The 16,293-nt window shown below is 36.4% G+C and overlaps 1 protein-coding gene across 4 annotated transcripts in view; it reads right to left on the bottom strand.

The window, feature by feature from the left end:
- P4HA1 (prolyl 4-hydroxylase subunit alpha 1) overlaps window positions 1-16,293 on the bottom strand; it is an 84,605-nt gene that overhangs the window by 26,601 nt on the left and 41,711 nt on the right. For 2 of the 4 annotated variants that reach the window (XM_053586149.1, XM_053586153.1), the window contains 2 exons: window positions 15,900-16,076; window positions 12,904-12,974 (listed from right to left, as the gene is read on the bottom strand). In XM_053586149.1, the coding sequence (XP_053442124.1) occupies window positions 12,904-12,974; window positions 15,900-16,076 (248 nt within the window). Of the gene's footprint in view, window positions 1-11,808; window positions 11,880-12,903; window positions 12,975-15,899; window positions 16,077-16,293 lie in introns of all 4 variants that reach the window. The other 2 variants (XM_053586150.1, XM_053586152.1) reach the window with 2 other exon arrangements.

Raw genomic sequence — 16,293 nt, 5'->3', positions numbered from 1 at the left:
AATACCTTTGCTTTTGTATAATGGTAGGGAAATAAAGCAGAACTTCCATAGTTGACCACCTCCCTACATGACCACTCCTTAAGTTGATCTAATTTCCATAGACCTGAGGTGCACCACATGTATCTATCAGTGCAGTAGGCCTAGTTCCTTATGTTGACCAGTTTGTTACCGTCCCATTGATGGCCAACTTACAGAGGTTCTACTGTATTGTACTACAACTGTTGTAGTTTTCTAGTTCCTCACAAGTAAACAGGTGCAATTAATTACAATTAAGAGTAATCCTTTGAAATATTTCCAGTTTTTAAAATAGCAAGGCTTCTGAATAACTTTTCAAAAGTAGCTTTCTACTTAGGCACATAAGCTCATAAACATGACACATTTGATATGTATGTTAGTACTTTCTTCTATTGACTACACTTTGCCCTCAATAAGGGTTAGTGATACGGTTTTAAATAATTTCAACATGTACAGGTAATAGATTTTTTTTTTTTTTTGAGACAGAGTCTTACTATGTCACCCTCCATAGAGTGCCATGGCGTCACAGCTCACAGCAACCTCAAACTCTTGGGCTTAAGCAATTCTCTTGCCTCAGCCTCCCAAGTAGCTGGACTACAGGTGCCTGCCACAATGCCCACCTATTTTTGTTGTTGTTGTTGCCATCGTTGTTTAGCAGGCCCTGGCTGGGTTCCAACCCACTGACCTAGGGGCGCCAAGCCCAGGTAATAGATTTTAAAATTAATTTCTACTTCAAGATCTTTTTTCCACTTATGTACCTGTGGAATATAATCTGAACATATACACACATATATACACTTACATACATATATGGATGTATGCAGTCTACTATATAAGTCCACTTATATGTGGAAATCTTGGCATACAAAACCTACACATACAGAATGCTGACTTTTCCTAGATCAGTAGTTCTCAACCTGTGGGTCATGACCCACAGGAACTGTATTAAAGGGCCGCGGCATTAGGAAAGTTGAGAACCACTGTCACAGGGCCAACTGTGGGAACTGAGTATGCAAGGATTTTGATACATACTGACAGTCCTAGAAGCAATCCCTCTGTGTACTGAAGTGATTTTTGTTGTGCTCAGGCTAGAGTGTCCTTGCATCTATTTTTAGATGTAGTTTTAAAGTTACTTTTACTGTTAAAATGAAACCATACTACAGGGAAAACTCTGAGGAACAGTTTGGTCTTCCTTAAAAATCCTCAGGGTTAAAGAGGGCAGGTGCAGTGTGCTGAAGGATATAATGAAACTACAGCCTTCTCATCATTCGTTAGTCCCACAGTGCCATGTCTCACCACCACACCAATTCGTACATCTCTTTCCTCAGCAACACTTGCCTTTAGAGTAACATCTCTCAGAAACAGAATATTGTTGGCTGTCTGCAATCTTTCATTAACTCTCACTCTCAACTTTGTACCCAATCTTGTTATCAAAGTAATCATCAACAAGCTCAAGAGTATGTCCCTCTGTAGAATGCCTCAGTAATAGTTTCTGTGCCTCTAGACTCCCTGAAGAATAGATACTGGCCAGGTGTGGCGGCTCACGCCTGCAATCCTAGCACTCTGGGAGGCTGAGGCATGTGGACAGCTTGAGCTCATGTGTTCAAGACTAGCCTGAGCAAAAGCAAGACCCTGTTTCTACTAAACCAGAAAAATTGGGCTCAGCACCTGTAGCTCAGCATATGATAGGGCGCCAGCCATATACATTGGAGCTGGCGGGTTTGAATCCAAACAACAATGAAAATTACAACCAAAAAATAGCCGGGTGTTGTGGCAGGCACCTGTAGTCCCAGCTGCTTGGGAGGCTGAGGCAATTGCCTAAGAGAATTGCCTAAGCCCAAGAGCTGGAGGTTGCTGTGAGCTGTGATGCCACGACATAACACCACACCAAGGGCCAGATAGTTAAGACTCTGTCTCAAAAAAAAAAAAAAGGAAAACTGAGGCAAGAGTATCACTGGAGCCCAAGAGTTGGAAGTTGCTGTGAGCTATGACACCATAGCACTCTATCCAGGGTGACAGCTTGAGACTCTGTTTCAAAAAAAAAAAGAATACATATGTACCTTTATTCTAGCCTTTTTCCATTTCCCAAATGATGGAACTACATCTTCATGAATGCTGCCCTGCACATGTAGCCCTGCAGCTATTTCAGCACCACAGTCTTCTTCTCCAGAGTTATGTACCACAGCTTGGGTCACATGTAGCAGGTCATCTGTCCCCACTGCAGGAATCAGAACAGGCCTATTCTAGTGGGAATCATCTTTTGCCTAGTTCTTCAAAGTATTGATGTCCAGCTGGCACTTTTCTTTCAAAAGTGAAGAAATATCTTTGTCTATAGATACTCTTAATATTTTCTTTGATGATGGAAATAAGATGTTCTTCATCAAATTAACTGAGCCTGTGGCACCTACAATATGTAACTGGATTGAAGCACCTGCTGGATGCGACTAGTGATTAGGAAGGTGAAGGGTAGTGACAGTTAAACTCTCAGGACTGTCCTGGGGGCTAGGCACAGTGGCTCACACCTATAATCCTAGCTGGTACATAACTCTGGAAAGCTGACGCTGGCAGATCGCTTGAGCTCAGTTCAAGACAAGCCTGAGCAAGAGCAAGAGAAGACCCCATTTCTGCTAAAAATAGGAAACTAGCTGGGTGTTATGGCGAGTGCCTGTAGTCCCAGGTACTTGGAAGGGTGAGCCAAAAGGATCATTTGAGCCCAGGAGTTTGTAGCTGCTATGAGGATGCAAGGGCACTCTAGCCTAGGGGCAACAGAGACTTGTCTCAAAAAAAAAAAAAACTAAAAAGAACTGTCCTCAGATTCTCATAGCTCTCCAAGAATCTAAGAGTTGGTAAGCACTTACAGCCTGGCCACCTCTAAGCACCTGGAAGTGGAGAAGACAGTTGCCCCTACTATGCTTTTACGATATAGTAATAGTTTTACATTAATATGTTGTTTGAGTAAGGTAAGCCACTTTCATTTGACTACATATAAATTCTGCCTATTTCTACTCAGTACTATATCTGCAGAACCTCTTTGCACTTTCAAATATGACAAAGAATCATATTTGTCATGTCTGGCATTATGTACTAATGCCTGGCACATAGTAGATACTCAATAAATAATATATATATTTGCTGAATGAATAAACGAATCCAAAAGACTTCTTGAAACAAATCCAAAATTTTTCCTGTTTTACCGAAATTATTTGACTGGTGATCTCCAAATTATCAAGACTGGCTGAGTAAAATTCCTCCTCAATGTAACAGAAATAGAAAGAATCAAAGAATATTCATTGTTGTAAAGACTCTAGCTGATAAATATATTAGAAACTTATTTCTCCCAATGCTGACTGAGTTCCTGGTAGAACTAACCTAGTATGTCAATGTACCACTCCCTCTGGAGTGATGAAGATATTCTTTGGGGTAATAAAAATGTTGTAAAATTGATTGTGATGATAGTTGTACAATTCTCTGAATATACTAAAAGCCAATGAATTGTATGCTTTAAATGGGTGAACTGTACGGTATGTGAATTATATCTCAATAATGCGGTTTTTAAAAAAAATGTTTACTATAAAAATGTCAAACAATATAAAAGTATATGAAGTGACTTCCCTAGTTTCATATACAATGAACAATATTAAATAAATATTAACAAATATGAATATATACTCTTAACATTTTTTCCCTCTGTATAAAAACAAAGAGAATTTTTCTTTAAAAAGTAGTCTACACACCTACAGTGCATCTTACTAAGGGTACATGTGAAAAAGTATCCAATGTACTCAGCTCTACTATGAAGCTAAATTATAGCTTTCACATGAAGGCTATAACCCAACTATAGCACAAGACTATGGGGAAAAGGCCAAGGAAGGGGAAGGGAGGGGGGAGGTTATGGTGGAGTGAGGGTAATGGATGGGGCCACATCTACGGTGCATCTTAGAATGGGTAGAGGCAAAACTTACTAAATGCAGAATACAAATGCCTACATACAGTAACTAAGAAAATGCCATGAAGGCTACGTTGAACAGTTTGATGAGAATATTTCAGATTGTATATGAAACCAGCACATTGTACCCCTTGATTGCACTAATGTACACAGCTATGATTTAACAATAAAAATAAATTAATTAATAAAGAAAAAAAGTAGTCTAGGAAGAGGAGGGGGAAGGAGGACGGATGGGGGAGGGAGGGCAATTGGTGGGACCACACCTACAGTGCATCTTACAAGGGTACATGTGAAATTTACTAAGTATAGAATATAAATATCTTAACACAATAAGAAAAATATTTCAAATTGTATATAAAACCAGCACATTGTACCCCATTATTGCATTAATGTACACAGCTATGATTTAATTAAAAAAAAAAAGTAGTCTACCGACCCTCCAATCTCCCTAGCTCCATATACATATATACTTCCCCCTGAAAATATTTCTGGCATCTTTTCAAGCCAATGCAATATAGCACTACCTCATTTTACAATATTATGGTAAAATACATAAAATAACATAAAATTAACCACTTTAACTATTTTTTAAATTATGGTAAATATACATGACATAAAACTTAACATTTTAACCATTTTTTTGGAGACAGAGCCTCAAGCTGTCGCCCTAGGTAGAGTGCCATGGTATCACAGCTCACAGCAACCTCCAACTCCTGGGCTCAATTCTCCTGCATCTGCTTCCCAAGTAGCTGGGATTACAGGCGCCTGCTACACGCCCGGCTATTTTGGGGTTGCAGCCATCATTGTTGTTTGGCAGGCCCAGGCTGGATTCAAACCTGCCAACTCAGGTGTATGTGGCTGGTACCTTAGCCACTTGAGGTGGTGCCAAGCCTTAACCGTTTTTAAGTGTACAATTCAGTGGTATGAGGTTGTACAACCATTACCACTCTCCAATTCCAGTTTTTCATCATCCCAAACGCTGTACCCACTGGACAATAAATCCCTGTCTCTCTCTAACCCTAGCCCTTGGTAACCTCTATTTTGTGCCTGTCTATGTGGATTTGCCTAATCTAGGTACTTCCTATGATAAGAATCATATTTGTCATTTCTGGCTTATTTCACTTAGTGTAATGTTTTCGAGATTCATTCTTGTTATAGCAAGTATCAGAATTTCATCCTTTTTTTAAGGCTGAATAATATTTTTATGTATATGTATCACATGTTTTCCATTTATCTGCTGATGGACATTTGGGTTGCTTCTGTCTTTTGGCTATTATCAATAAACATTGGTGTCCAAGAATCTGTGATTTCTCGCTTTCAATTCTTTTTTTTTTTTTTTTTTTGAGACAGAGCCTCAAGCTGTCTCCCTGCGTAGAATGCCGTGGCATCACAGCTCACAGCAACCTCCAATTCTTGGGCTCAAGCAATTCTCCTGACTCTGCCTCCCAAGTAGCTGGGACTACAGGCGCCCGCCACCACACCCGGCTATTTTTTGGTTGTAGCCATCATTGTTGTTTGGCGGGCACGGGCTGGATTTAAACCCACCAGCTCATGTGTATGTATCTGACGCCTTAGCCACTTGAGCCATAGGTATTGAGCCCACTTTCAATTCTTTGAGAATAGTCTGATGGTTCCTAAAAAAAAGTTAAAGTAAGTTTACCATATGAGGTAACAATTGTACCTCTAGGTATATTTTAATAGAGACAGGGTCTTGCTTTCTTGCTCAGGTTAGTCTTGAACTTATGAGCTCAAGCAATCCACCCACCTCAGCTTCCCAGAGTGCTAGGAATACAGGTGTGAGCCACCATACTTAGCCTACAAACATTATTTAAACAAAAATTCTATAGCTATCATCTTTGCACACTTGTGGGAATATCTCTGTAAGATTAATTTCTAGATGTGGAATTACTAGATGACTTTTACATTTTGATAAATGATGTCAAACTGCCCTCCAAAAAAGTTGCAGATTTATACTTATCTATTTAATAAAATCTCTGCCAGTATCAACCTTTCTATTCTTTGTCAATCTGAGAGGCAAAATATTTTGATTTCAATAGTTTAAATTTTTTAAGTTTTAATTTACACTGCTTATTCTAGAGGAAAAAAATCTCAGTAGAGCAGTGCTTCTCAACCTTCCTAATGCCATGGCCCTTTAATACAGTTCCTATGGGTTGCAACCCACAGGTTGAGAACTGCTGCAGTAGAGGGTTTGAGGCTTAGCAGATAAAGCCAATGTTGGTTGTAAGTTAAAAAACAAAAAACAAAAAACACTGTCATCTTAATTGTGGTTACGTTATACTCACTACACTGAAAAATGAATTCTACTGATACATGGAAAGTTATTTCACTTAATTTGACTTTCATGTAAAAACCTCCTCAAAATATAATAAGACTCTTCTTGGTGGCTCGTGCCTATAACCCCAGCACTTTGGGAGGGAGGAGTAAGAGGAGTGCTTGAGGCCAGGAATTTGAGACCAGCTTGGGCAACATATAAGACCTCATCTCTAAAGATTAAAAAAAGAAAGAAAGAAAGAAATTAGCCAGGCATGGTGGTATGTGCCTGTAGTCCTAGCTACTTGGGAGGCTAAGCCCAGGAGTTCAAGGTTACAGTGAGCTATAATTGTACCACTATACTCTAGCTTGGGTAACAAAGCAAGACTCTATCTCTTAAAAAATAATAATAATAAATAAAGAAGTAAGACTCTTCCTAGTTGAAAAACTACATTCATTTGTAACACTTTATTCATCTGGATCCCATCCTTAACAATGTTACTCTGTCTTCAATGCTACTATTGTGGACCTTTCAGTTAGCCTAAGAATTAGCTCTGAATTGACATGGTTGCAACACTGCTAAAAATTCAGTGGTGACCATTACACTGTAATAAAGGTCGATTCTTCTTGGATCTGGAAGTTTTAGTCCTGCATTAAATTAAATCACCAGAAATCAATCCTTTCTTTCAGTATTTAATACTTTAAGTTATAAACTTTAATAGGAAAAATCATTTGAAGATCATTTATCATTTGTACAAATATAACTGAAAATGTCAACTCAGTTATATAATGCTTTTTCCTGTAAAACACAATTTAATGTTATGAAAAAAAAAAAGAATGCTTTCTTCAAATAACTTTACATGTGTCCCTTTTTTCCATTAAAACCTAAACAGCCCCAAATATCTAGTTTTTCACATTAATGACAGGCCCTGAGAGCAAAGTTGTTAATTTGAATAACATTTCTACATTTTTCTCTTTTTAATGAATTTCTGCTATTAAATTTTTTTTATTATTTTAATATGCTTTTTAAAAATATCACTGGAATGGGCGGCACCTTTGGCTCAGTGAATAGGGTGCCAGCCCCATATACCGAGGATGGCGGGTTCGAACCCGGCCCCAGCCAAACTGCAACATAAAAATAGCCGGGCATTGTGGCAGGTGCCTGGAGTCCCAGCTACTGGGGAGGCTAAGGCAAGAGAATCGTCTAAGCCTAAGAGCTGGAGGTTACTGTGAGCTGTGACGCCACAGCACTCTACCAAGGACGACAAAATGAGAGTTTGCCTAAAAAAAAAAAAAAAAAAAAAAAAAATCACTGGAATGCTCTGAGTAAGAGAACAATATCCTCACACTGCATGACTATATTTCTAATATGTGAGTAAGGAAGGCATGTTCAAGTAAACAAATAATACCATTATGAAAGTTTCAGAGACTGCTATAAAATCTCTGAAGAAAAATGTCAGTAATATAATTTGGTGACTGCCTTCTTCTTCAAACAACATAGCTTATAACAATCAACTTTCCAATTAGCTAATATAAAACCACTATGTGTTTTTTTAGAAAATTAATTCAGGGTCCAAAGTGGCAGGGGCCAAATTTTCCAATAATTCTTTTTCTAAATGCTCTATGATTAACACAGACTAATCATCTAGACAAGGAATTTACCCAGTCCCTTTGCTTCTTGGCGAGATAATTATGCACTAACAGTATAGACCCATACATTTCAGTTACCTCAGTCTGTGAACCACTGTTCAACCCATTAGAGAGAAGGTAGTTTTGTTAAATGCTATGCCAATTAAATAAAAAACTGAGCTAATCCCAGTTACTTGGGAGGGTAAGGTAACAGTATCCCTGAAGCCCAGGAGTCTGAGACCAGCCAGGATAACACAGCAAGATCTCATCTCAAGGAAAAAAAAAACAAAAAAACAGAAATCATTCAAAACGATTTCTTTTTTTATATATATTATAAAAATATTATACTTTAATATTAATTTGCTCCTCAGTAATATGGGTAAAATAAAATCTTAAGCATAAATATCATAAGCATATTACATTTATGAATCTTAAATACCATATTGTAGGAAATCATTACTAAAATAAAAACCACTTGCCTACCAGAATCAAAAAAGCTTTTTCTGCCATTCTAAACAAATTCTTGTTTAGTTGCATACATTATTATTTATATTACTTAACTGGACTTTATAAAGTTCACCTAACTGTCTTTTTAGGGCACAAAACTGAATGTTTACCTTTTAAATACTTAAAATTCCATTTCTCTGATCTAGCCAAAATTATTAGCTTTTCCATTAACAAACTGTAGTAAATTGTTTATTTCTTAATACTGGAAAAGACAGAGATGGCTTGTCAAAAGTTAACACATGGTCAATTACATAAATAAAAACGTTTTCAAAACAGTAAAGGATTTCCACACATATTTTGCCAAATTCTATTTGCTGGAATGTTGGAACAAATTTTTACTTCCACAAAAGATGATATAACCTTGTAGAAATTTCTCAAAATAAGGATACACATATTTGAAATTCCCTTCTGAATCTCCCAAAATACAGATGTTCCCAGACCAAAAGGGATTAAATTAACACCAGAGCACAAATTTTCTTCCACTTTGCATTTGAGATGACTTTCTCTTTTAAGTTGTCTTATAATTTAAAAGGGAAATATAAACTGTTTATTTCATTTGAGGGAGTCTTCAAATTCATATTTACAGAGATGGGTAGAAAATGTCTTGACATAGCTATTTAATTCTCAAAACAGTAAAAAATATTTCATTTATTAAAATATAAAATATGCTACATATTTAAAGGGGCAAATTCTTTAACAGTTAAGATTTGTCTCTCAATATGTATTTTTAAAGATGTTTTTTAAAAGGTTGCTAAGCAATTTTCTCTAAAAGTAAAGACGAAAGTCACTGTTCTATGGAAGTCCTTTTTCAGTAGGTTGTTTTAAACGCACACACAACAGAGAGATACACAAACATAGCATACTTTGCCAAGACTGAATGAATTTATTCTGGTTTTTCTCACAGTGTTCCACTGCTTCTAATACTACTGGCTAAATGCTTCTGCAGCTATTTATAATGTATACCATAAAACGTAAAGTACAGTTGTACTTTTCTCAAAAATCCTAAAGCTGCTTCTAACAGCTATAAAACTAGAATATTTAAGAAAGTTTGAAATGTTTAGAAATATTTAGTTTTTAATAAAAATAAGTTTTATAGGGCGGCGCCTGTGGCTCAAGGAGTAAGGCGCCGGTCCCATATGCCAGAGGTGGCGGGTTCAAACCCAGCCCCGGCCAAAAAAAAAAAAATAATAATAATAATAAGTTTTATAAATAAATAACTTTCCAACAGTTTTCTGATTTGCTGTCAACAGTCTATCAACTCTAAGCTGGGCACGATGGCCCACACCTGTAACCCTAGCACTCAAAAGAGGCTGAGGCAAGAGGATCAGTTGAGCTCAGGAGTTTGAGACAAGCCTGAGCAAGAGCAAAACCTCATCTCTACTAAAAATTAAAAAAAAAAAAAAAAAAAGTCTATTGACTCTGTGGGCTGGATATTTCTTCAAAAGGTTCAATGTATAAATAGGAAATTTCCCTAAAATCTCTTCTAAAGCACTGAATTCATGAAATTTTGTTTTGTATGCTTCCGAAAAGCATCCAAATCTGAGATTCTTATAAACTGCATAACAGTAAAAATACCTAAAAGCTTGTCATAATCTTATAAAATATTTAATAGCTTAAGTTTATCTTTTTTTTAAATAAAGTGTTTATTTTTGCAGGCATGAATAAATTTCTATAATAGAATATAAAATTAGCTTTACTTAAAATTAGGGTTAATTACAATGTTCAGAAGTAGTATAAATCATAACTCAAAATATGTCTATTCAAACTAGCTTCTGCAAATTCTTATCTATTAGTGCTCCTTAAGGATAATTGGTCCTATGATTAAAATCAAAATCATATTATGACAAATTTAAATTTTCTTCATGTCTTCTGACAAGGTTCAGGGCACTCTACCCCCAAAATACGGCACCTTAGCATTTGAGGAAACAGCAGAGGCAGAAGGTCTCTCTGACCTTCTCCCCTTAAGCAAGCCAGAATTCTCTGATCTTCCTCTAAAATTAAGTTATAACACTTTCAGTCCAGAAATATCATCCCTTTACCCAGAGGAAAGAAATCTCTTTATCCTCACAGAGTCATCAAGAAGTATGTGAACAAACAGGCCTTGCTAAGTGCCCTTCAGTTTATCATCATTACATTATATTCCCTTTGTCCAACCAACAGTTCTGCCTGGCTGTCCACTCTTCATGAAACCTAGCATAAAATTACAGAGGTTTCTTTGGGCCATTTCTAAAGGCAATTGTGTCATGTAAAATTAATAAAAAATAAATGTACATGCTTTTCTCTTGTTAGTCTTTTGTTATAGGAGTCCTAGCCATGAACCTAATGAAGGGCAAGGAAAAAAATCTCTCCATACTTACTCAGGCAAACGGGCAGATGGTTGTATATAAGGACAGTCAGAAAACCAGGAATGTATGTTATTACATATACATTAATCTAGATTTATATTAAAACTCTCCTAATGAGATAGATTTATTTCTAATTAGTTATTACACCTGTAGGTGAACATTACTTATTGTTAGAATAAGACAGAATTCAGCATAAAGATATTTCTATTTTCATGAGAGCTGGGAGCTCTGTTGGAATAATGTCACTCAATTCTGTGAGGTCATTAAAAGTTATATACCTAAGTTACACAGTGACCTATTTTTAAAAATTATTTTAGTGATCTATCAACTAATAACCTAATTGGATTCTCTTTAAACATTGTTAAAAGCAAGAAAGTTGAAACTGATTGACTTGCAAAGGTTTTGTTTGTTTGTTTTTGAGACAGAGTCTCATATGTCGCCTCGGTAGAGTGCCATAATGTCACAGTTCACAGCAACCTCAAACTCTTGGGCTTAAGGCTTAAGTCTCAGCCTCCCAAGTAGCTGGGACTACAGGTGCCTGCCACAATGCCTGGCTATTTTTTTGCTGTAGTTGTCATTGTTGTTTAGCAGGCCCAGGCTGGGTTCGATCCCCCCAGCCCCTGCGTATGTGGCCAGCACCTAACCACTGGGCTACAGGCGCTGAGCCTTGCAAAGGTTTTGTTATGTAGTCACTCAAGGCATTTACCTTTTCAATACCTACAGATGTAAAAAGACCCAAAGATTTTTTAAAACCCCTACTTTACTAGAGTCCAAATTAAACCTTTTTCTATGAAAGGTCTTCAAGAAATTCTGACACTTCAATAAGAGAACACAACTTTAATTATCAGGTAGGGTTTGGGTAACTTCATGAGGCATTTTGTAGTTTATTTATTAAGTTACTCTGGAAAACCTCCATTAGATGCCCTATAACCATATCTGTTTATTAGTCCATCATGAAAATTCAAGCACAGATATCTTCACTTATCTATGCCTAATCTAGGTCTTAAAAATCAAATGATGGGCTTTGTGAAAATTAGATTCCCAAGAAAGAAAATAGTCCAAATATGACTAAAGTTCTACCCATTACTCCCTTACCTCTTAGATACTCTGTATTGTGCTGTGGTCAATTTTCCAGTCTCAGGGTCATGTACTGTAGCTCGGCTCAGCTACAAAAAAAGAGAAAGGACAAGGACTTACTCTAGTAGCAGGCAATTTTGAGATTTGTTTGTTTTGTTTTGCCAAGCCACAGGTGATTGGAAGGGTTCAGATTGGTCTGGATGGTAATGGTTTCAAATCCGCAAAAAAACATTTCGAAAGGTGGCAATAAGAATAGCCACTTCCAAATCAAGAGAAATGGGTGACAGATTTTTGTTATAGATTTATTGTCCTTTCACTTTTTTTTAAAAAAAAATCATTTGAAGCTGTATGTAAATGATTTATAGCACTGGGTTTCACAGGAGCTTTCTCAGATCTAGAAGCTTAATTTTATTTAAATACTTCAGAAAAAAATTAGTAGTCCCTCAAAATTCGTTTTTTAAAACTCTGACTGCAAAAAACCATTTTTAAATCTCTCTGGTAAAGCAAAAGGCAACTAAATTCACAAGTAATTTCTGGAAGACTGAGTTCAGAGCATATCTCTATTCTTTTCATTGCCAAGTTTTGAGTCAGTGAGTTTAATAAGATAAAATACTCCAACAAGAGGAATACGGACCACTTTGTAATGACAAGGGTATTTTATAAGACATATGAACAAATGCCAACACAATCACCACGAAGGATGATGTGACTCACTGCAACATTTATGAATGGAAGACAAATGCAGAAGCAAGATTAACCAGGCTGCTGCTTTTTATTTCCCATTTGGCAACAAAAGGGAAAAAGAAAACAAGTATCAGACCATTTCCTGAAGATCTGATACCTGATCTGAATAAAGATATACAGCATATTACTTCTCTAAAAATAAAATAAAAATGACATACCAATTAAAGATTAAAAACAGAACTTCCAGTTAAAGGGAAAGACCTGTGAAACACAAAGCAGTTTATTCATGCGTTCCCATTTATATACAGAGTAGTGATGACTTGAGCTGGAGACGGAAAATGACCTACTTCCCTTAAATAAATAATAGTTCCTGCAGGATGTACAAAACACTCATTAGGGGGCAAAATATGCAGCATACACATCTCTTACCTTTTACTAATTCTGTAATGTACCGTCTCCAAGTCTCCTGTTATTGGGTTTGAAATGGTGGCTCGCCTCAGCTGTGAAGCCAACCATCAAAATAGTTGCATTACAAGACAAAAACTTAGTCACATTTATCCAACCAGACAGAATTCTGGGGGTGGGGGCGGGTGGGGGTGATTGTTGTTGTTGTTTTAACAAAGGAGAATGAAAAGAGAAAATAACTCTATATTCTTCCAGTCACCTTGTGCTGAGCCTTGAAAGCCAGTGGTTAAGAGTTTTGTCATTTTTAAAAAATTACTTTGTTTTGCATTTGTGCACAAATGAAAGAGCTTAGAAATTAAATTTCTTTCAATGGTTAGAGGATAGAACATGAGAAAATGAGAAATATCTAAAATTTGAAGTCTAATTTATGTAAGAATGGCTATTTGAGGTTAACGATCCATTCCAAAAAGTTTGATTTTAATTTTTTTTGTGATGAAATTGTTTGTAAAGTTTAATGTTGTTTAAAATTCATTTTAAGATTAATCTTTTCTTCTTTCAAGGTAATCCACTCAGTAAAATATAGTGAAATAATCTTGGACTGAGTACAAAGGTAGGTAAAAAAAATAACTCATAAATGTTAAAAATGGTTAAGAAAAAGATGACAGGCTAGATAATAATTTCAAACTTTAAAAAATAACCAGCATGAAATTTTATGGCCATTAAAATTATTTATTGAAAACAATCCAAATGGAGGAATTTCCTTTGAAGACTGAGGCCATCTAACCCAGAGAGGTTAAGACTGAAATGAATTTTTTTTTTTTTTTTGCAGCTTTTTTTTGGCTGGGGCTGGGTTTAAACCCACCACCTCTGGCATATGGGGTCGGCGCCTTACTCCTCTGAGCCACAGGCACCACCCTGAAATGAATTTTTAATATTTTATCAAGAGATTTTGGTTTACTAGGTTTGCTGACCATAAATAAAAGACTGAAATAGGAATTCAAAAGTTAATGACAGAATCTGATATAATCGTAAGTAACATTCTGTTTGGCAGTAGATTTATAAGAATTCCCTTGGACAACATCCATACATATTAATATTAGCCCAGCAGTTTGCATATATAATGTAATCTTTGTTTGATAAAAAAATAAAAAGTACTGGCCAGGAGTGGTGGTTCATCCCTATAATCCTAGCACTGAGGGAGGTCAAGACGGAAGGATCACCTAAGGCCAGGAATTCAAAACTAATCTGGGCAACATAGTGAGACTTCATCTCTACAAATATAAGAAAAATCATCCAGGCATGGTGACCCAAACCTAGAGTCCTAACTACTTGGGAGGCTGAGGACTGCTTGAACCCAGGAGTTTGAGGTTGCAGAGCGCTCATTCTAGCCTGGGTAATAGAGCAAGACTCTATCTTAAAAAGAAAAAAAAATTTACCAACTTAGAAAAGTAGTAAAACTTCACAAAAATTCTAAGTTTATTTTGCAGTACAGATAACCAGATAATTGAAACCTTTATGATACAAGAACGGTCAGCAAATTACAGCCCGTAGGCCAAAATCAGCCTGTTGCCTGTTTTTGGAAATAAAATTTTATTATAATACAGCCACACTCGTTCATTTACATATTTGGCTGCTTTTGCACTACAATGCAGACTTAAGTTATGGCCTGCAAAGCCTGAAAATATTTACCACTGAGCCAGGCACAGTGGCTCATGCCTATAATCCCAGCGCTTTGGGAGGCCAAGATGGAAGGATCACTTGAGGCCAAGAGTTCGAGATTAGCCAGGGTAACATAGCAAGACCCTTAAGAAATTAGCAAGATGTGGTGGCACATGCCTATAGTGTCCAACTACTTGGGACGCTGAGAGAGGAAGATCACTTAAGCCCAGGAGTTCAAAGTTACAGTGAACCATGATTGCATCACTGCATTCTAGCCTCTGGGACAGAAAGAAACACTGTCTCTTTAAGAAAAAAAATTTGCTCATATACCCAGCATTTATTTACAATCTCTTTATGAAAATGATGGCAGCTCATAGTTTAGTATCAAGAAGATGAAACGTGTTTTAAGAACAACCTTAGGAAAAAATGGCCAAATATTAAGGCTGGTCCTTCCCACAATCTCACTGAAGAAGAGTTTCTATGCTAAGCACTAAGTTTCTAAGATTGGGTTTACAATACATTATTTTTCTTATTAAGATAAATGACGTGTGGCCGGGTGTGGTGGCTCATGCCTCTAATTCTAACACTCTGGGAAGCTGAGGCAAGAGGACTGCTTGTGCTCAGGAGTTCAAGACTAGCCTAAACAAGAATGAGACCCTGTCTCTACTAAAAATAGAAAAATCAGCCATGTGTGGTAGTAGGTGCCTATAGTCACAGCTAACTGAGAGGTTGAGGCTGGAAGATTACTTGAATCCAGCAGTTTGAGGCTGCTAAGCTACACTGGGCACTGGGGAACACAGTGAGATTCTGTCTCCAAAAAAAAAAGAAGAAGAAGAAAAGGAAGAAAGGAAAAGAAAAGAAAAATTATGTGGGTTAAAGTCAGAAAACTGTGATGTCATTTCAAATTAACATGATGCTTGGGCCAAATTCTATCTTTCTAGTGATGACTTGTCTAATAGCTGTAATAGGGAATAGAAATACTTCAAGTATTCTTTCAGATGAATACAGAAGGCATAAAAAGCGAGTTTTGAGTAGTCCCTAAGATTAAGAGACTCCAAAATATATAGAGAAGTTTTTCAGAAAGATGATGCAACATAAATTTGTTAAGTGTGAATAAAAATCTCATTTACGATTTTCATAACTCAGTGATTAAAACCCAGGTGCAGGGTATGTCATTTGTGTGGATGATAAACAGTAAAAAACTGGCATAAACAGAGTCATTAACAACTCCATTACTTTGAGGTGACAATATCTAAAACTATCTCTGGAGCTATTACCATATCAATTTCCTGTTATCTTACAAAGAAAAAATTGATACACAGGTACAGTAAATTGAAGAGAAAAAAGTAAAAATTATTTACCCTTGGTTTTGCTAGGTCCTTGACAATTTCAATTTCTGCATCAGAAATAATATCATGGAAGCGAATAATACGAGGCTTGTCCCACTCATCCTCCTGTTTGGCTGGAGCCAGAATAAATTTAGGATTCCGATTTCCATCATGGTAGCGGCAGAAGAGTTTTTTTTGTCTCCGAGGAGTCTAAACATGAAGTGAAAAAAATGACAAAAATATTTATGTTTTTATATATTTATCTTTTTATTATTATTTCAAGTTAATTTGAGGGTACAAAGAATAAGGTTACAATATTTGCATTTGTTAAGTAGAGTCTCTCTTATAATTATGTATTTATTTATCTTTCAAGAGACAAAGTCTTGCTGTTGTTAAGGCTTATTAATGATTATTTTCTGGAGGAGAT

This window comes from Nycticebus coucang, chromosome 3, assembly GCF_027406575.1.
Source record: "Nycticebus coucang isolate mNycCou1 chromosome 3, mNycCou1.pri, whole genome shotgun sequence".
Taxonomy (NCBI): Eukaryota; Metazoa; Chordata; class Mammalia; order Primates; family Lorisidae; genus Nycticebus; species Nycticebus coucang.
Note: the sequence above shows the minus strand (reverse complement) of the source record. Positions and strands in the feature narration are given on the sequence as shown.